Below are 20,475 nucleotides of genomic sequence, written 5' to 3' on the forward strand. Positions count from 1 at the left end.
CCCATTAATACATTTTTTATACATTTTTTTTCACATTTATTTTACTTGCAATAAAACATTTTTTGATTGCAGTGTCGATAGTTTTGCTCTCAAATCTATTTTTTGATTGCAGTGTGGAAAGTTTTGCTCTCAAACCTATTCTGTTTGATTGCATAATAAAGACACAAATCTACCTCCATACGCACGCATCTTTTTTTTTTTACATGCGCGCAGGTCCAAAAAAAAAGATGCGTCCGCAGGTCAAATTTTTTTAATTTTTTTATTTTTTATAGAATTCTTTTATATATATATATATATATATATATATATATATGCTTTTTTATAGAATTTCTTTTTTTTTTTTTTTTTTATAGAATGTTTAAAAAAAAAAAAAAATTATTATAGAATTTTTATACTCCCCGGAGTATAACCCTGGAACCCCCTAGTGGGTCTGTGTTTTCCTTGGCTCACACATCATTCTCACCTTTTTCACCCCAAACCAGTTTGCATGCTTGAGTCTAGTAAAGTAGTGTAGTTATCGATATTTTTAGTGTAATGCGTTACTTTACTTCGTTACACAAAAAAGTAATAACGTTACTGTAATCCGTTATCCGTTAATCTTTGTAACTTGTTACCCCCAACACTGACCCTAACCATAACATAACCCTAACCATTAAGACCGTGACGCAGACCATAAACCTAACCATTAAGTATAACCTAACCTAACCTATAACCTAACCAAAAATGGCCAAATTTGCAAGTACGTCTCGCTGGGACCTGCGGGAAGGCAGTTCATTCAAATACAAGGCGAAAAAGTTAAAATGACCACAAAATGGCGATGATGATTTTTGAATTTTTGGACTGTTGCTATAGCGCCACCTTTAGGTCGATTTAGGTCGACTTAGGCAATTTACTGTTTTTAACTAAATTCAAAATGGCGGTAAATCTGGAAACCGGAAGTCATAGGTTCTTGAGGCATATTTGTTCAGCATGTGGATATGCATGTGTGAACAAAGTTTTGTGAGTGTAGGTGAAACCGGTTACGAGATATGCTTGTGCAAAGTTCGCATTTTTGGACAGTTGGTATAGCGCCACCTTTGGGCCAATCAGTGTAATATTTGCTGTCTGTTAATCTTGGGTCAACCTCTACAGGTCTAGTAAGTTTCATAAAAAAGTGTGCGAGCAGTTTAGGCTGTGTAAGTCAAACGTGTCAGAATAATAATAAAACTAACGATTACAATAGGTTGCCTCGCACTTTGTGCTTGGCACCTAATTATAATAAACACAGATCATTGAAGGGAGTCAGAGGGAGAGTGTGGCTGAGTGTGAGTGGCAGCATTTGTGTGTCTGTGTGTGTGTGTGTGTGTGTCTGCAGGTGCACAATGCCTCTCTGAGCTTAACAAACCTTGAAGCGTATGATGGGAGCCAGTAAACTGAAAACAAAATTACAAGTAAAGAAAGAAAATATTTCAAATAGACCCTCTCCCATTCCCTTTAGCACTTTACGACATGCGTTGCATGCTGTATGTACACTTAGGGGAATAGTTTCCCCTTGACACACAATACCTGGAGTCCATCAGCTTCCAGGATACAGATCCATAATTCATACGTTGGTGCATAGCATGTGTGTGTGTGTGTGTGTGTGTGTGTGTATACTGATGGTGCTGAAGGGCTCTAGTTTTCATTATACAACACAACCTTTTTTCATCAATGCTCCCAACGTCTATACTGTCCTTGTACAAGCAGGTTGAAACTGCACAGCAAACAAACATAAGTTTGCCATCAAGGATCTCAACACACACAAAACCAAAACATGTGTTAGCACCACCTCGAAAAAGAGGTGGTGCACCACCATTATATATACATGTGTTAGCAACACCTCGACAGAGTTGCAAAGTGGGGCAAAGCACACTTTTCCCCACACCTGTCAATCACTGCCCCCTGTTTCCATCAGGCAGTGGCGTAGGGGCTGCAGCAGCTCCACGGTGCGGCTGTGGTTGCCCTGGTCCACCATGGCCTGGCTCATCCCCTGGGTTGTCTCTGTGGGGGTTTTGGTTGCCATCCAATACGGGTCATTTTTTAAAAGGATATTTTTGGGTATTTATTTGAATTGATTGACATATACATACCTATAATGAATAAATAAAGGTATCAGTGATGGAATATGTTGCAGGATTACTATATTCATAGAAATATGAATGTGTGCCCAAAAGGTGCATTAAACTCAAAGACAATCACTTTGCTTCACATGTAAGTATGTTAGAAATCTTTTTGGTCAAATAGGCAATCGTATTGTTGGATAAGACCCACATACTGCTACGTAACTTGATGTTGTCTTGTCTGAATGTTCTTTCCTTTTGACGAGGTTGACGTTACTTAAGTTAAGATAGGTGATAGATATAGCTAATACTGATGATTTGATTCCTGAACATTGTTCTAAAGTAATATGTATTATATATATAACCCGGGCCGTGGCCAGGGTTTAGAAATGAGTAAAGTCCTTTTTTATTTAATATATTTACAAATGTTTGGACTGTAACACAACATTGGCTGCTATACACTACTCATGAACACAATATCAGTGTCTGAATTTCGACAAAACTGTCTTTAATTAGGATATATAAAACGTGCCACATAATGTGCTTTTATGCTAATGCTATGTGTGTCAGAGAAGTTTAACCCTTTCTCGAACACAGACAAAAAAAATCAACTGCTACCCAGAAGGCGCTCCACACACCCACAGACACACAGCTGTTATACTATAAGTGTACGAGAAACATAAACTTCTCTTGGACACAGATCAAAGTCCACCACTGCCCAGACTGCCAGTGTAAAGAGTATGCTCATAGGCACTTCGACGTCACCAAAGAACGTCCCCTGAGTTTGGAGAAGAGATGAATGTTCACAAACTGGTTGACAGAGATTGTATACAACCATGTTTGAAACAATATAACGATTCCGGGTTCACAGCCCTTTTAATGTCATTGTGTGACTATTTGCTTAATTGATTGATTTTAATTGCCTGGTTATAGTGCTGGGCAGAAGTAGCTTAGTGTTAGAGGTAGGCCTACAACCGTCATAGATTGCACTGTCCGTGGTTTACTATTCCATGCAATGTTACATTTATTATCATCGTACATATGCTGCATTTACATGGTAGCGATAAAATGTTAATGTTGATCTTTGGGCTAAATATTGCATGAAGTTGTAAAGCAATTTAGGATTATCCCTATTTAAAGATAACTCTTCCCAAAGGCTGCAATAGAATATACAGTATGTTAAGTGAAATTAAGGCTCAATGACTTGGTGGATTATGTAAAACGTTAAAATGTTTCATCACACCAAACACAACTATAGTAAGCCATGGTATATATGGTATTAATCTGGGATCCAGCAGTCTAGCTTTGCTATAGCAGAACTTCTAAAGGCAGACGGCACAGAGCCTGGGCCGGAAACAAAAGACTGAGAGATGCAGAGTAACACTTTGTTTCCTGTTTCGTTATAGGCATATTCTTTTGAAATGAGAAACTCATACGCATGAATGAATGAAGCTTCAGAAGGGGATTTTAAAAGCGTATTTCTACAGTGGGCATTCTACAAAGTGTTGATTTGAAACCTTTACACAGTCTGTGTGTGACTTAAAATGTCCTACTCTTTTTTGGGTTTCCCTGGATAGCCCACATTTCGCCCACGGACGAATTTCCCTGAATGCGTCCGTACCAAACACATTACATAACCATTTAACAAGGTTTAACCAGTTACACCTGGTTAACAGACGATAACCAGGTTTAACAGGACGCCTTAAGGTGGACTGTTTAACAAGGGTTAACCAGTTAGACCTTGTTAACAGATGATAAGGCAAGGCAAGGCAACTTTATTTATATAGCACTTTTCATACACAAGGCAGACTCAAAGTGCTTCACATATAAACATTGTCATAAAATAAAATAATAGTAGATAAGTAAAAGAAAAAAAAAGTAAAATAGAGAAAATAAAGGAAAAGTTAAAAAAAAAAACATTTTAGAAAGTGCAATGTATTTAAGATCAACAGTCTCTGATACCCACGTCGGGACTCCAACCCGACCTAAAGGAACTTGGTCCTTACCCACGTGGGGACTCCAACCCGACCTAAAGGAACTTGGTCCTTAAGTTGGGGCAAGTCTTAAATCCTCAGGGAGTTTATTCCAGCTATTTGTTGCATAGTAACTAAATCCTGCTTCCCCATGTTTCATGTTGACTCTGGGGATAATTAACAGATTGGTCTCAGAAGATCTAACCAAGTTTAACAGGACGCCTGGAAGTAGGACAGAAAGAACAGAGAAGGCTCCAGTATGTATTTTCTCTAAAGGGCCCCATGGAGACCCAGAGGAGACTGGGACCTCACCCTCCATCTGCAGTCTGTAGAGCAGAGAGCAGGCATCCACCGTGTCCGACATGCCTCCAGTAGATTTAAGGCTTCTGGACACCTGACATGAGGAAAAGGCCATGTTAGCCCCCAACCACAAACAACACACTCTGTACATATACTAAAAACCGCACATTGTGGCATTTACCAAGGAAAATAACTGTCCTGAAAAATTCAAGAGCCTAGTTGACATGTGGGTGGACAGATATGAGTGCATAGCCACAAGATAATGAAATGTTCCTGAAGGATTTGGAAAAAAAGGACATGGCCAGGGTCGCCATCTGTCCGTAGCTCTATTTTAAGACAACGGCCAGATTAAAAAATCATGACAGACCTCAGCAAATAGAGCCTCTTACATGTGCACTCTTAACACGCACTTGACCTACACACGGTGGGTGCAGACATTTCCTGCATGTCTTCATGCGGTCGTTGGATTGGCAGACGCGTTCATCCTTTAGACAGGAAACGGTGATCCCCCCGATGTATGGAGCGGAAACTATACCGCTACTTGCCGAAGACTGGGCTTGCTACCTTGCTCTCAGCACAGCTCCATATAGTCTCCCTGTAAAGAGAGAGAGAAAGAAAGAAACAAGAGATAAATCAGCAATAACATACACGGCACGTCCCTTTAAAATAAGTTGAATCTGTTATAAGTGTATGCTGTCTCTTTTAACTGACTAATGGCACATAGTGCCAATCACAAATTGCTTGCTTGACTGAACAAACTCATTATATTTATTACCTTCTTCATAGAGTACAACGCCCAGTGCCAGTAGTTATGACAGGCATGTCACATCCCTGGACAAATAAGCAAATAAATATCTCTAATGAATAATTTTTTCAAACACAAGTACACTTTGGAGACCTTCCTGACACATTGTTGTTTAATCATCTCCACGTTGAGGATCTATTCAGCGAGGAGATGGGGAGGAGTATTAGAAGAGGGACGCGATGGACAAAGGAAAGGGCGGGGAACCCACCTGCCAGTCTGTCTCTGTGGTCTCCAGGAACCTGAGCCCCCTGGTCCACCGCGCCACCACATCTCATGAACGTGAACCCACCAGGGGGCAGTCCTCAGTATCGCCAGACTCTTGGGAAGGGAGAGATGAGGCACCTTTACATTTAGCAGACACTTTCATTTAAATCCATTTACAATTGAGGCTGAGAACATTCAAGGCTGACGACCAGTAGTGACTACAAAAAACAAAAAAACATGCACAAGCAACAACAAAAGTTTAAAAAATAGATCAAAACTGGACACAAAAACTTTAGGAATCAGAAGCGCTGGGAATGCAGGGAAAATAAAAATAAAGAACTGGACTACAGGAGAACAGTGGCAATTTAATAAATGATTCAAGTTTGCCATCTCATCAGGCATTGGCCATTCCGGAGACTAGATGTGCTGCTTAGCACTTCTAATTGACTCAACCTAACTTTTCTAATGCTGACTGACAGTAATGGCCCCACCAGAATAACAACGGCACAATGAATGTTCCGACCACAGTAGTGTGAGTGAGTGGCCCATTGTGCCACCTCAACCGCAAATTAATTACTTTAGGATTCATTATTTCATCCAGAGATAAGGTAAATGTCAATTAATTACAGCATAATGTAAGGGAGACTTTTTCTGCTCAGGCATAGTAATGAGTCTCCAACAAACCTTTCAGGTAGCTAAGAACAGACACAATCACAAAATATAATCGCGTAACACAATTTTCATGAGATTTTAATGTGCCTCCACAATTTATGATATAGCGGTGTATCGATGTATTCTTTTTCAGACGACGTTCCCCTAAGGCAACACAACCCTGAATGAGAGTGGATGAGAGCGGATGAATGATCATAGCCATGCTTTTATTTAAAGCGAATCAATCTGATGATGACAATAAAATGTCATCACCTAGCTAGAGTTGTATGTTCCCACACCCCTCGTGTCCCTGCTGACTTGTGCATCACACTAAGCACCATCAGGTGCACTTTGGATTTTGGAGTCAATCCTACATAATACATGCAACTCTTTGCCAATACATATATTGAGCTTCACCAACCGGAGAGAGTCTACATGACGTGATCATTATCACAATTGTTTCAGGACAAAGCTGCACTCTCAACTGAACAAGCATCACTTTTCACCATGGTAACAAGCCACCTAGTTGCTGAAACTTACTGATGGCTGGGCAGTACGTGACGTTGATTGATTACTAACATAGTGCAGCATGTGTCCTGAAACCCTGCCACTATATGTGAAGATAAAGCTGCTAGGTTATGTACATTATCATGTGGTATAACCCTTATATCCAAGGACTGTTCAATCTGAACAGTTAATTTGACTTAAACCTTGCTTAAACTACCATTAAATCTGTTATGGCAACTATGTTTGTTCAGAGTTGTTGTTGTTGCAGGTAGTTTCCCCAAACAGAACCATACCACCATAATGTGTTGTCCCGGCTCCTTATACAAAATGTACTTTAGCAAAAGTGGTCTGCATGAAACAGGATTAACTAAGAGTAGTATAAATTGCTATTAGTAATAATAATAATTGCATTTAACCTCTAAGAATACCATGTCAACAATACATTGTAGTCATGCTTTGGCAATACAGCTGAAATAATCGTATAACCTGACATTGTATTAAGTCAACAATTTTAATAAGCACATGGGCACTTATTACCTCCAGTTTGTCAGTGAGCGAGTTGGGTTGTACTTGAACAGCTGTGTGGTGGGCATATAAGCACTTATAACACATCGTTTTCCTGTATGCACCCTATCTATGGTTTGCACAATCTCAGAAAATTAGTGTGAGTGAGTGATGAGTGATAACCAAGGAGAAAGATTCTGTGTTGCAGCCACACTGTATCTGTGTTTTACTAATTAAATTTAATTGCAAACACATGCAGTAGGTGCAGAAAGGTGTCTTCATCTGTAAATATATATTTAGTGTGATTGTTGATAGCACAGATCATTATTTTCTTCCTGTAGAATATCCTGCTAGGATTTATTGCAGGGCAGATAAATATTTGGCTTGTGTGTTAGTGTGACCTCCCCTTCAGCCACGCCCAGCAGTCAGGCCTGCACTGTTTACTGACCAAAAGGGGCTGCGTACAGCATGAGGGCCAAGTTCAACCAGTTGGTGTAGCCAGGGAACCAGCAGGTGATCCATGCCCCTGAGAGATACCACAGTAGCTCTGCCAAAGTTTAACCAAATATTCTAAAGCCTAAATATTAGAAATGAGTGTTCTAGGAATCAAAAAAACGTCTTTAGTTCGATTCTGTTTGCATATTGCACTGGTTGTGCAGGGATTTGTTAGTATGATTACAAGTGAATTGTATGATATTGAATTGTAAATCTCGGTGCATCTTATGTTAACTGTATAACAAACCTATACATTTTACCATTGTTGCTTCCTAACTCCCAATTTAAATAAGGCCTTCCCAGCATCACCCTTTATTGTTCTCTTATTAAAATACATTTTGCTGCAGTCCCACTTGAGGACCAATAGCTCAAATGTATATGTGCCTCCTGGCCCCCTGCAGCCTGCATGGCTCTTTGTTTTACAATTCCTCCAGGGCTTTCTGTCTTGGTTCTATATGTTCTTGTGGTAGGCCTTGCCCTTACAAGATGCTTGTTGATGCACTTTGCATGTATAGCTTTGCATCCCATGGCCAAACTGTCACAAAACATAGACTCAATGCTCGTCTAGTATGTCAGTCTTAGTTTTCTTCAACACTAACGTTTAACCATGGGAGTATGAGGGAGGGAGGCTGGAACCAAGTCAAGCTGGAAAAGGCCATGTGGCGGTGAGCTGGGGAGCCATTTGGCCAGGCTTTCCCAGACAAACATTGCCAGGAAGGCTGAGCAGCTGGGTTAGCCAGGCGGCCCAGTGTTAACTCAGTGAAACGTGCAGAAAGCATCATGCACAATACAAAATTGATATTTGTTTTCATTGTTAGTTATTTTTTATGTATACAATTGGAATTGGTAGATTATTGCATGTGAAGAAAAATTGTGTTGGGATAACCAAAGTATTTTGTACGCCACTGTGACACGTTGAATCATCCAAATAACCATCTCAATCCACGTTAAAGTTGTAATTGAAAATTACATGAGAAAACATTGAACTTGTATGTGTTTGATTTATAATTCAAGAGTTATGGTTATCACTCATCATAACTTGTTCAGTGGCATGACATAATGTTTAAGGAGACATGACCTTAATGGTTTGCCTTACTTTATCTTTAAAGCTACTGGGGTCACATTTTACACATTTTTTTTACACATTTTTTCTTTAAAAGGTGACCGTCCATCATGATCCCGGCTAGTTAGGGTCAATGAATGAATGATAATTCTTCCATCAAATGGTAGATTGACAACTGCTTTCCTGAAGATGGACAATGCTTTCCTTACAGTTCTGTTTGTGTAAAGGGTGAAAATTCATGTTAAAATGAAGTACCCATATAAATGTGCATTTTCATTGTAAGATTTTGCAAGCTGCGGATGGCGACATTTGCATGTAAAAATCAATTTACCCTCTGTTTACTTTAGTCACTGACACAGAAGAAAATGAACAGACGCTGTCAATCAAAGCTCAGCTTTGAGGAGATTGAGATAAAAAGAAAGTGGAAGGTGATGGAGATGAGAAAGGAAGAGCAGTTACTGCCCGCTGTGCACAGGGAAGTGTGTCCCTTTGCTGTTGAACACAAACACGATCTGCAATGATGTTATTCAAGCAATATAATTACCGCAGATATACCGCAGTGTTTGTGTTGTTAAATTTGGCCTACAGGTTCCACTGTGATGGCCAAAGAATATATATATATATATATATATATTCTTTGGCCATATATAATTTTAATATATATATATATATATTCTTTGGCCATCACAGTGGAACCTGTAGGCCAAATTTAACAACACAAACACTGCGGTATATATATTCTTTGGCCATCACAGTGGAACCTGTAGGCACAATTTAACAACACAAACATCTAGCATAATTATAGTTTAATAATACATTATTATTGTATGCATATATCATTGTATAACACACATTTTGTAAAACACTTTGCGGAGTCAGTTTCTAGTTTCGGCCCAAGCTCTGTGCCATCGAACCCAGAAGTTATATTTTAACATGGTAGAAAGGCTAGCTAACGGACATGACTAATAGTAATACTAGTAGTATTACTAGTCATGCATAAGCAGTAATTTTTGCTTGTAATTTTGACTTAAATTTATATATAATGAATACATTGATCATTTTTTTATTTGCTCCAACAGTATATTTTTTATTTTATTTTGATACATTTAGTGAGTATGTATGTGTATTTGGTATCTAGATACAACTAGATACATTTCAATGGGTTTCCCCCCTACCTGGTTACAGATACTACCAAATCCCAACCTTCTGACTCCGCCTACAAGGAGGCCAGAGAGGCGGCTCAGGTCATCTCTACACTTGGGAATAATGAGGCCAACAGCCTTACAGCCAACTTCCAGCAGCATTGACATGGTTCGGGTAAAAAAAAAAAAAAGTTATTAACATTACATCCATTCTACCCTTTTACAAACCATGTGACAAGCAAACTCTGAGCCAGATATCCACATAACTAATTCCTTCAGCTCGCTCCAAACTCACAAAGAAAAGGCAGCTTTTTAATGCTTTCATTAAGGCTAGTGCTCATCGCTGAGTATGAGTGTTACAATAACAGATTATTGTAATTGTATTGTTGTATATGAAATGTGTCACAGAAACTACAATGTTCATCATAGAAGTAAAAAAAAAAAAAAGAGAAAAACAGCATGATGTTGGGTTCAGTGGCTACATCAGGGTTTGCTTGTTTACTTCCTTCATAGCAATTAATACAAAGGAATGTAGATGCCTTTGAAAGGAGCGCTGGGATGGGGATGGGAATGTGCATCTCATCCTAGCCGTGAAGTGCATGGGCTCTCTGGATCAGACGAGTGGTGAGCGGGGAGTTATCTTTTTGAGCATCTCGTTCATTCAGCAGACACCTGCAGGAGATGGAGAGAACACAGAGATCAATGGACTTCAATCCTTCCCCTGTGAGGCCTTCCGGATGGAAGGCCTTATATCCAAGGACTTTGGATATAAGGGTTATAAAAAATATTTTGGTTTGACTATTGCTGGAAACGTCACCTTTTACTCCAGCAAAAGGATAAGTTCTTATCAACAAATGGGAATACACTCCAAACATAGTACAACTGAGTAGTGTCAGCCACACTTTATAGACCACGTGGGAACGAATGCTGTGAGCTAGATCTTGTTGTAATCAAGATATGTCATTCAATGATGGATAATAATTTAATAATACTACAGAGAGACGATGGGGGTTATGTGGACACTGATGTGCGAATACACCATGAAAGGAAATGGGTGTGAGTTTGAGTGCGAGCCCTTATTTATTCGTGTGTGTATGTATGTGCGTGTTTGTGTGTATGCAAATGAACAACGACTCTTTATGCTTCCTATATATCTCGCCAGCTGCTATAAACAAAACGTGCGGCTGCTGATAAGAGTCATATATGTATACTGTATGTATAAATCGAAAAAGAGGAAATATTGCAGATAGAGTCATTACCTGGCCAGTTTGTTGTGGTGCTTGTTGCTGGACTTCATGGCTGCTTGAATGAGCAGCAGGTTGAACACGTCCCGCTGCAGCCACAGTAAACAATTCCATGAGACAATGTACAAAACAAGGCAAGACCCTCTCCCTTTCCCTTGAGCACTGTAGGACATGTCTTGTATGCTGTATGTACACTTAAGGAAATAGATTCCCCTCAACACACAATACCTGGAGTCTGCACCAAAACGATGGATTTCAATGGACGCAAAAAAGAATAATGGTTCTTAGCACGACCCAGAATGAGGTTCGGTCTACACACACCCATCCAGCTCGGTCTGCTGGCCTCTCCCCTCACCTGTGCATCACTGCCCCCTATTTCATTCAGGCGGTAGCGTAGGGGCTGCAGCAGCTCCACGGTGCGGCTGTAGTTGCCCTGGTCGTACTCCACCATGGCCTCACACATGGGGACGCCCAGCCCCATGGAGAGCCGGTGCTGATAGTTGTCCCCTGGGTCTCTGTGTGGGGGGGGGGGGGGGGGGACAGCATCAGCCGAATTAGCTTTAGTTCAGCACATTGTTGTTTAAACATATATACTGTGTAGTCTCTACTGGATGATTCATATAGAATAAACAAAGATTCACACACATTTTATCATTTTCGCATGTGAGGGATAATCCTCACATGCGTGTGTGGTTATCGTAGAATATTGCAAGATGCAGTGGTTTGCCTCTGCAAAAAAATTTAAACACTATGGGTTTGACCGTATAAATATTTTGGTTTGACTATTGCTGGAAACGTCACCTTCTACTCCAGCAAAAGGATAAGTTCTTATCAACAAATGGGAATAGACTCCAAACATAGTACAACTGAGTAGTGTCAGCCACACTTTATAGACCACATTGGAAAGAATGCTGTGAGCTAGAGCTTGTTGTAATCAAGATAATCATACTTTTTTTTTTCCATGGAGATGCTTGCAACTACGCGAAGATTTTGCAACTACATCCGGGAAATTCGCAATATTTTTAAGCTAGCATCACCTCACGCAAAAGTACTAAAGAAATAACTTTGGAGGGCAAATTATTTATCGTTTTCATTTTGTAGGAGAATTCTTTATTTTTGCTATCTTGTTAACTGATGGTATCCTATGACCTTACAGGGCTGTTGCTCACAGAACACTGGCCAGCTAATGTGAGTTTCTGAGTTTCAGAATTTTTGCTGTGCCTTTATTGTACAAGAAATATCTATGTTTTTCAGTTACGACTGTTTTTCATGACCCATAAGTCATTCTTTCTTAGGTTTCAGGGAACTAAAATGTAAGTAAAAAGAAAGTATAAAGGTGTCTTTATGCTTGTCAGGATAGGAGAATCACACCATGGCGCTCATAATAAGGCACTGAAAGAGGACGGTCACAGAGGCAGGGTGATGCATGGAATCTCTGGCATTATGCTGAACATCCAGCCTTGGAAAGCCATTTAGGATTATCCCTATTCAAAGATGCCTTTATCCCAAGGCTGCAATGAAGGATATGTAAAGTGAAATTAGAGCTAAATGTGGATTATATAAAACAGTTTCACCACATCGAACGCAACCACAGTAAAACACAGTGCATTATGCATATGATAGAATAAGAAATATAATGTATTATTAGTACACAAACCATTCAATGAATGCAGAGCCCTTGCAGTCCATCTTCAGGAAACCCCCATTACCCGATGACGCTAAAAACGTCCTTCTCCCCGGAAGCCCCGCCCCCCCCTCCGTGCCCGGCCCCTTTCTTAACATTACATAACGGAACAAGCTTTTCTCTGCGAGAGTCTTGTCGCTGTGGGGAATGGAACAGGACAGCTGGGGCGGACTCGCTGTGGTCAGCGTGTCAGAACACATTTTAAGAGCACCGAGATGCACGCAAACATGGGCCAGCGGCGGCTGCGAGCACAACGCCCGCCATTCAGACACGGGGGGGGGGGGGGGGGGGTGTGGGTGTACACAGCTCTGAATCCAGGACAATTTTTTAGCCTTAATCCATCACGCGCCAGCACTCGTTCCTGTCTACAGCGCGGAGGCAGAAAGAAGGCCAGTTATGTAAAGGGTGGTGGTGGGGGTGGTGGGGGTGTGGGGGGGGAGGAGATGATGAGCAGAACTTACTGGGCCACGGCGCGGAGCCCGTCCAGCAGGCGCTGGGAGGCGTCGGCCTCCTTCGCACCGAGAGACGCCATGAGGAAGTGGACGTCGTTGAACACCGTCACGTGGTCGTCGGTGTGAGGCAGCGTGGCCTGGACCAGCTCCCGCCATCGGTCCTTCACACACACACCTGCACCAGACACCATGACAACCAGGTTCAACAGGGCGCCTTAAGGTGGACTGTTTAACCAGGTTTAACCAGTTACACCTGGTAAACAGACGATAACCAGGTTTAACAGACTGGGCCTCACCCTCCATCTGCAGTCTGTAGAGCATAGAGCAGGCGTCCACCGTGTCCAACATGGCTCCAGTAGATTTTAGGCTTTTGGACACCTGACATGAAGAAAAGGCCACGTTAGCCTCCAACCACAAACAACACACTCTGTACATATACTAAAACAACACACATTTTGGCATTTACCAAGGAAAAAAAGAACAAGGAAAAAAGAAAACACCATTAAGCTTTTCTTTCTTATCCGTAGCAAAGTTGATGTCGATATGGGTGTGGCGCAAAAGGGAGTGCATAGCAAGAAGAACAAAATATAAATAAATAACTGACCTTGCCATCAAACACTCTCAGTGCAGCTTCATAGTCTCCCTATGAGGAGAGAAATACAGAAACGATAGATAAATCTGAATTAGTAGCAATAAAATACATGGCACATTGCTTTGAGATGGCTTGTTTGAATCTATTAGTGGCAATCCGCCGTACCTTTCAACTGACTAATGGGACACCGGGCCAATCAGTAAGAGACCCTGCAATGCATTTGAGTGCAATCTGTTTGCTTGACTGAGCAAACTCATTATATTTATTACCTTCTCGATATAGTACAACGCCCAGTGCCAGTAGTTATGACAGGCCAGCATGTCGCAGCCCTGGAAAAAATAGCTCTGATGAATAACTTTTCCCACACACAAGTACACTTTGGAGACATTCTTGACACAAGTTGTTATTAAATCTTCTCAATGTGGAGGATCTTTTCAGCATTGGAGCTGAGGAGTAGGAAGTATTAGAAGAAGGACGCGATGGACAAAGGAAAGGGCGTGGAACCCACCTGCCAGTCCGTCTCTGTGGTCTCCAGGAACTTGAGCCCCTTGTCGACCTCGCCCTTCATCTCATGAATGTGGGCCATAGAGTGGACACACCAAGCGTCATTCCTCGTCATCTCCAGACCCTGATCAAGCACATTTGCATTAAGTCGTTTAGCAGACACTCTTCTGAAAAGAACTAGAAAATATACAATTCCAGAAGATATTGTAGTGTGCCGCTTGCTGAAAATAAAGTTTTTAGTACCTGCTACTTTTGAAATGTACAGCAGAGGGAAGTTAGCAAGTGCTAAAGCTAGAGCTGCACAACTAACAGGAAGTTAGTAGATTTAATATTTTTCATTATTATGATAATGGAGGGGAAACGGAAAGGGGAAAGAAACAAGAACAGCTTTTAATAAAGAGGACAGTGATTACCTCTTTGGCAACTTTCTCTGCTTCGTCATAGAAATGAGTCTCCAGCAACCCAAAGGCGTACAGGCCTTTCAGGTAGCTAACCACAAACAGAGAAACCCCAATCACATTACACAATGTACTGGAAATCTCAATGCATCGCCTCAATTTCTGACATTATGACAGCTCACTCTGTGGTAATTAGGAGGCGAATCGATTTTTTTCCGGCCGACGCGCCCCTAAGGCAACACAATGTTGATTGAGCGAGAGTGAATGAATGAAAAGCCCAGTGCTTTCATTTTTAACTAGTCAATATGATGATTACATTACAATCGACCTGCAGGAGGTTCATCTAACACCCCTTGTGTCCCTGCTGACTTTTCCATCATACTGAGCACCGTCTTCCAGGTGTGAATTGGATTCGGTGTCAATACATGATTACATCATTTGCGACTCCTTGCCAATACACATCCATGATTAACTTATTATAGTAACAATTGGTCATAGATGTTAACCTCTCTAAGCAGGCCATGTCAAGACAACACATAAGTCCACGTAAGTCCTGCGGCTGTAGTGCTATGGGGATACAGCCTTCTATATAACCTGACATCATCATATAACCTGATGACTTTGTATTTACGTCACCCGTTTTAAGCACTTGGGCGTAGATAGCCTCAGGTGAGTAAGTCAGTGAGTACCTGTACAGAGGGATATGTGGCTTCCAGTAAGGCATCACCCGGGCCACAGAGTCTCTCAACTGGGCCTGGGCACCCATGTAGAAGTAGCCGTCATGAGCGAACTTCAGGGCCAGCAGGTCCGTGGGGTGCTCCACCAGAATACTTTCCCATACATCACATGCTTTAGGAAAGTTCCTGTAAGGAGAAAGCAACGGCCTTTAAGTCCCTGCAATGTTCAATAAGGAAGACGTTTACACAAAGGACACAAAGCGCTTACTGGTTACAGGTATGCACCACATCCAGGGTTGGCACCATCTCGAAAAAAAAAAAGCAGGGGCACGGGAGATGTTTGATGTGTTTAAAAGGTGCAGTGTGTAGAATTTAGGGTCATAGCGGACCGGACTAAGGAGATGTAATACATTATTCATAAGAACATTATCCTTTACAGACCCTGCCATGTTGCACCACTATGTTTATACGGCAGCTAAGAATGGAACATTTTAAAGCTTTATTTTGAAATTAGATGTTTGTTTCAGCCAGTAAACAACTGCGATAAGGGCATCTGTGTGGACTATATGCAGTCAACCTCACTACGTGACCTGGGGCTGCATATACCACATAATGGTTGTGGGGCCATCTATTGTGTGAATTGTATGACATTCAATTGCAAATCTATATTCATCTTCTGCTAACTGTGTAAACTGTAGTACCCACTTGCCAATTGTTGATGCTGCCTTCCTAATTAAAATATGGCCATTTAAAGCTATGTTAGTATGTTAATGATGCCTTCCTAGCATCACCCCTTATTGTTCCTTCATTAAAATACTTTTTGCTGCAGTCCCATTTCATGTTCAACAACACCCCAAACAGGGAGACACAGAGAGAGAGACACAGAGTTTTGTGCGTTCAGAATAATTGTGTCAGCAATACACAAGTATTTTCCTCACAAGTGTATTTGTTTCAAGGATTTTAAACATCCTTGCCGTTGTTTATATTCCATGCTTTATTTCCTAAAATATTATACAAGGCCTCTCCATATGTATCAGTGCACAATATAAACCCTTTGGATTGAACAGTATCAACATTGTCTCTCATCTGAAAATGTGAGATCAGCAAAATGATTCCTGTTAGTTTGGCATTGTCGCCAACTGCAAAAACTAAAAATCACGAGTACAACCACATGTCTCGACCAACCAACTCCACAGCCAAGGCATGTTCCTACCCAACGGAGAAGAGCTCCACAGCCTGGGCGTGGAGCTTCTCCCGGGGTGTGATGTTCTGAGCTGCGGCCAGCTCCATCGTGGTCTTCACGGCACTGGCCAGCCGTTGGTTGAGCCTGATGGAGCTGCCTGTCCCCACCAGCTCCAGACCGGTGGTCATCACATGGCCCATGACTGCGGGGGGAAAGGGTCCGTCGTTAGAGAACCGATTAATCAAACCGACGTGGTCCCGGGTGGGGTCTCCGGGCCCCACCAGTCATCTGTGGACTGATGGTGATTTAAACAGGGGATGACACCAGTTACCCTGCAGATCGCACCACACAAATGTTGCACCGTATTCACACGTACCAAAATTTGGATCGGCTTCCTTAATTGCAGTCATGCAGCCTTGTATTCCGCCCAAAGTTTCATCATTACGCCAGGTCACATACTGGATACAGAATGACATTGATTAACTTAATGCGCGTGTGCGTGTGTGTGTGTGTGTGTGTGTGTGTGTGTGTGTGTGTGTGTGTGTGTGTGTGTGTGTGTGTCAGAGGGATGAGTGGCTGAAAGGAGACCGGATACCTGAGAGAGTATTGCGTCATACATTTTGCAGGCGTCATTGCTGCTGGTTGTCAATGGAAGACCCTCATCCTTCCATGCCTGTCCCAACAGAGATGGTCAGAGATGAGCCTTTTGCACAAAGAAGTCTGCTATAAGAAAAACACAGGACTACGTCTATGGCGATTTCTGGTGGATGTCCAGTCCCATGTGTGTGTCATTATCGTTTATTACAAAGGGCTGTAAACAAATTAATACTGGGGGTGGAGGGGGGGCACATTAAGAGGGGTGTCTGCAGGACACCTTGAGCGTCAAACACTACATTTCCTGCATTCTTGTGATGTTGTAAGTGCCAATTGGGCGTTTTCTCTGCATCACTTTACGGTGGAAATGTCTCTCTTCATGTAAAAAAACACCAAATTCAAGTAAAAGGTAAAATTAAAAAAATATCAACTCTTTTGTGTGTGTGTGTGTGTGTGTGTGTGTGTGTGTGTGTGTGTGTGTGTGTGTGTGTGTGTGTGTGTGTGTGTGTGTGTGTGTGTGTGTGTGTCATATTAAATATGATGTAGCCTGGATGATTATTATGTTATATGATGATTTATTTTTGGAGTGTGACAGTCAGACTGTTTAGACCCTGGGGCTTGGTGAGGCTTCATTGGGCAATGAAGGCTCACAGGATAAACCAGCACACACACACACAAAAAAAATAATTGACAGTTGTATTGGACTTGAGACATTTGTTTCACCCAGTAAACACTAGATAAGGGCAACCGTACGGATTGTGTGCATTCTATGTCGCTATGTTACCAAAGGCTGGTGATAACCAGCCTTGTAAAGCATTGTTATTATATAACCATGGGTAAAGTACAAGCTTCTCCAACATCAATCAACTAACGTGCATGCACGCTGCTCGGCGTCTAGAACTGAACCTCATTACGATCACAAATCGTCTTGGTTTAATAATCGACCGTTTATTAAGAGCAATAAAAAAAAATACAAATAAAAACGTGTAATAAGCTATATAGCTTAATACAAGTTATACAACTATACAACTTAATACAAGTTAATACAAAAACTTGTAATAGCTTAGCTTAATACAAGTTTGGATTGTTTCATCTTTCGAATAATGTTAATAAATAAAGCTTCGTGTAAATAGGTATAGAGGCGAATAGCCTACATGTACATGGAATGAAAATAAACGATAGTCTACGCATAGCCTACATGTTAAAAAGGAGGAATGGGGTATTACGTAATTTTATAATTATTTACTAATTCTGTTTTTCATTTTGTCGGGTCGTTTCCAGTTGCAGATGAAATACTTAGTTACCTTGTTGAGCCCATATGGAGTTCTGTGGATCCTACCTCAATCTCCTATCTGCCTAGCTCTATGCAGTATTCTTTAGTTATCAAAATATGCCTACTGCCAGTTTTGTATGTTATAGTTCGTTTTGAAGCTCGTTATTCCAATGATGTTTAATGTTAGGTTTCGTTTCAACAGTTATCTGAACACATACCAGTTTACCGGATTTTATACAGAACTTACCTTGCAGTCCCTAAAACTTGAGGCGAGCATCTTAAGTAGTTCTGAAGTTCTGCAACCAAGGTAAGGTCAGTGCCAATGTGTTCCATGGACCTATAAGGGTTCACCTAGCGCAAGTCTTCCGGTACCTAGACCCCGCCTCCGCTAAACCCAAGTGGGGCTCGCTGCGGAATCAAATGGGCGGAGCTTGACCCAGTACAGCTCCACCTCTCTGGACCTAGGGTTAACTCATTTTCATGGGTTTTATGCCATCAACCCAGGCATGTGGGTTATGGTAATGTTTATGGGTTAAGGTGAAGGTTAGGTGTTAAAGTGATAGTGAGTTATTGTTTCAGCTAGATTCGAACAATATTAAATTTAATTTGAATGCGTTTTGGGCAGAAAGTTCAGTAGCCGATGGGAACAACTCAAGCGTTTCTGAAGCGTCTCGGTTATGATGTGTAGGCCTATTATCTGATGAATCTTGAAAATACAGCGAAATAAACGGCGGCGGTGTGAATTGATGACGCCTATGTTACGCTCGATTCCCTAGACAAATTTCTCTAAAGGTTTAAAATCAAACCTGTGTAGCAGAGTGGCCGCTCTAGAAACACGTTGTTAAATCGCCTTCCACAATTCAAAATGTCATTGTATCATTAATGATGTACACACAAAATGAATATGGTCATTTTGATGACCTATCAAAAATGAATATGGTCATTTTGGTGATGACACATCCAAAATGAATATGGTAATTTGGGTGACATATCCAAAATGAATATGGTCATTTAAGTGATGACAACGAGCAAAAATTGAGTTGTTTTTTATTACTATTATTACTATATTACTGGTTTGTTAACGGCAAAAAGGTCAGAATTTTGTGTTATTTAGCTAGGATGCTAGCTTAAGAACAGCTTATATATAGAATAGATTAGCTAACTATATTGTAGCTAACTAGCTATATAGTTGACTAAGACAAGGGTTAGAAAAAATATACAAAAAATGTTGCAAAATATTCACATTTGATTGAAAGATTACAGACCTTGGCAAATAACCTTTGCCGCATACATTTTTACCCGTCCTCAAATCATTTTAATTTAATTTTAGGGAGTCCACATAGTCCGCATACATGAAGAGACAAACATTCTCAAATTAAACTGACCTGGGCTTTAGCAGAACCAATTTGTCCATCAGAGCAGTAAGACTAGATCTTTTGTTTGATATGGGCCAAACACTTTTCTATTCTCCTTGATAACCCCAATGAAACACTGCATACTGCTGTTAGTTGGGCCATTTGTCTTGTGTTTTTCACCATTGGTTGGTAGCTTAGTGGCCAGTGTGCCTATAAGGTTGGTTTGGGCAGGGGCTTCTGAATATGTGATGTCCTTGGATTTTGGCACAAGGGATTATAACATCTGATCCTGTGTATTAATGAAATGTCGCCCTGTTGTGATATACAGTTTTCGGACCTTGCAAAAATGGCAAACTTTACAGCATCAACAAGACAGAGAATTTAAAGAATCTTTGTTGCAAACAAATAGTTTATATTCCATGCTGGAATGTCCTTGAGAAAGCCATTTGTATTTGACTAATAGCTTAGCCATAGGTTCCCATGGGTGGTCCTCCCAGCCTTAGAGGATCATACATTTACATTGATCTCAAACAGGATGTTAGGGACGGGAGGCACCGGAACAGAGACAGTTGAAGTTAAATGCTATCGGTTCAATAATTAAATATAATTATAATGACTATTACAAAGACTGTTCTTCTTCAAATGCCCTTTGTGCATGCTGCCTTTGTGAAGAATATGTTGAGAGTTAAAAGTCCTGTCTCTATTCTTACAATGGCCCCCTACCCCATCTCCTCTTCAACCAACTCTGAGAACACTCGAGGAAAGTAAATCCTTGTTATTTCTCCTGTATTTGAATA

General features: G+C 41.0%; 1 protein-coding gene across 1 annotated transcript; it reads right to left on the reverse strand.

Annotated features, from left to right (window-relative positions):
• Positions 1 to 9,431: 9,431 nt before the first annotated feature.
• On the reverse strand, positions 9,432 to 18,706 carry ttc38 (tetratricopeptide repeat domain 38). The gene is made up of 14 exons (XM_084477423.1): positions 18,571 to 18,706; positions 17,052 to 17,129; positions 16,833 to 16,914; positions 16,487 to 16,658; positions 15,286 to 15,459; positions 14,612 to 14,687; positions 14,203 to 14,322; positions 13,964 to 14,023; positions 13,707 to 13,745; positions 13,399 to 13,480; positions 13,112 to 13,277; positions 11,322 to 11,481; positions 10,982 to 11,055; positions 9,432 to 10,394 (listed from the first exon to the last, which is right to left on the reverse strand). Exons 1-14 carry the CDS (start codon positions 18,598 to 18,600, stop codon positions 10,307 to 10,309), a joined length of 1,401 nt encoding a protein of 466 aa, XP_084333549.1. The 5' UTR covers positions 18,601 to 18,706; the 3' UTR covers positions 9,432 to 10,306.
• Between the last annotated feature and the right edge of the window lie 1,769 nt (positions 18,707 to 20,475).

Source organism: Micromesistius poutassou (genome assembly GCF_964030765.1).
Source record: "Micromesistius poutassou genome assembly, chromosome: 13".
Classification (NCBI taxonomy): domain Eukaryota; kingdom Metazoa; phylum Chordata; class Actinopteri; order Gadiformes; family Gadidae; genus Micromesistius; species Micromesistius poutassou.

Bases quoted from the DNA above. Each gene is read 5' to 3' on its own strand.
- ttc38 (XM_084477423.1), bottom strand. From the start codon at position 18,600: ATGCTCGCCTCAAGTTTTAGGGACTGCAAG. The intron at 13,746-13,963 runs GTAATAAATATA...CTCTCCTCATAG, and splicing joins CGTTGTACTATATCGAGAAG to GGAGACTATGAAGCTGCACT. The intron at 13,481-13,706 runs GTCAGTTATTTA...TCTTCATGTCAG, and splicing joins TGAGAGTGTTTGATGGCAAG to GTGTCCAAAAGCCTAAAATC.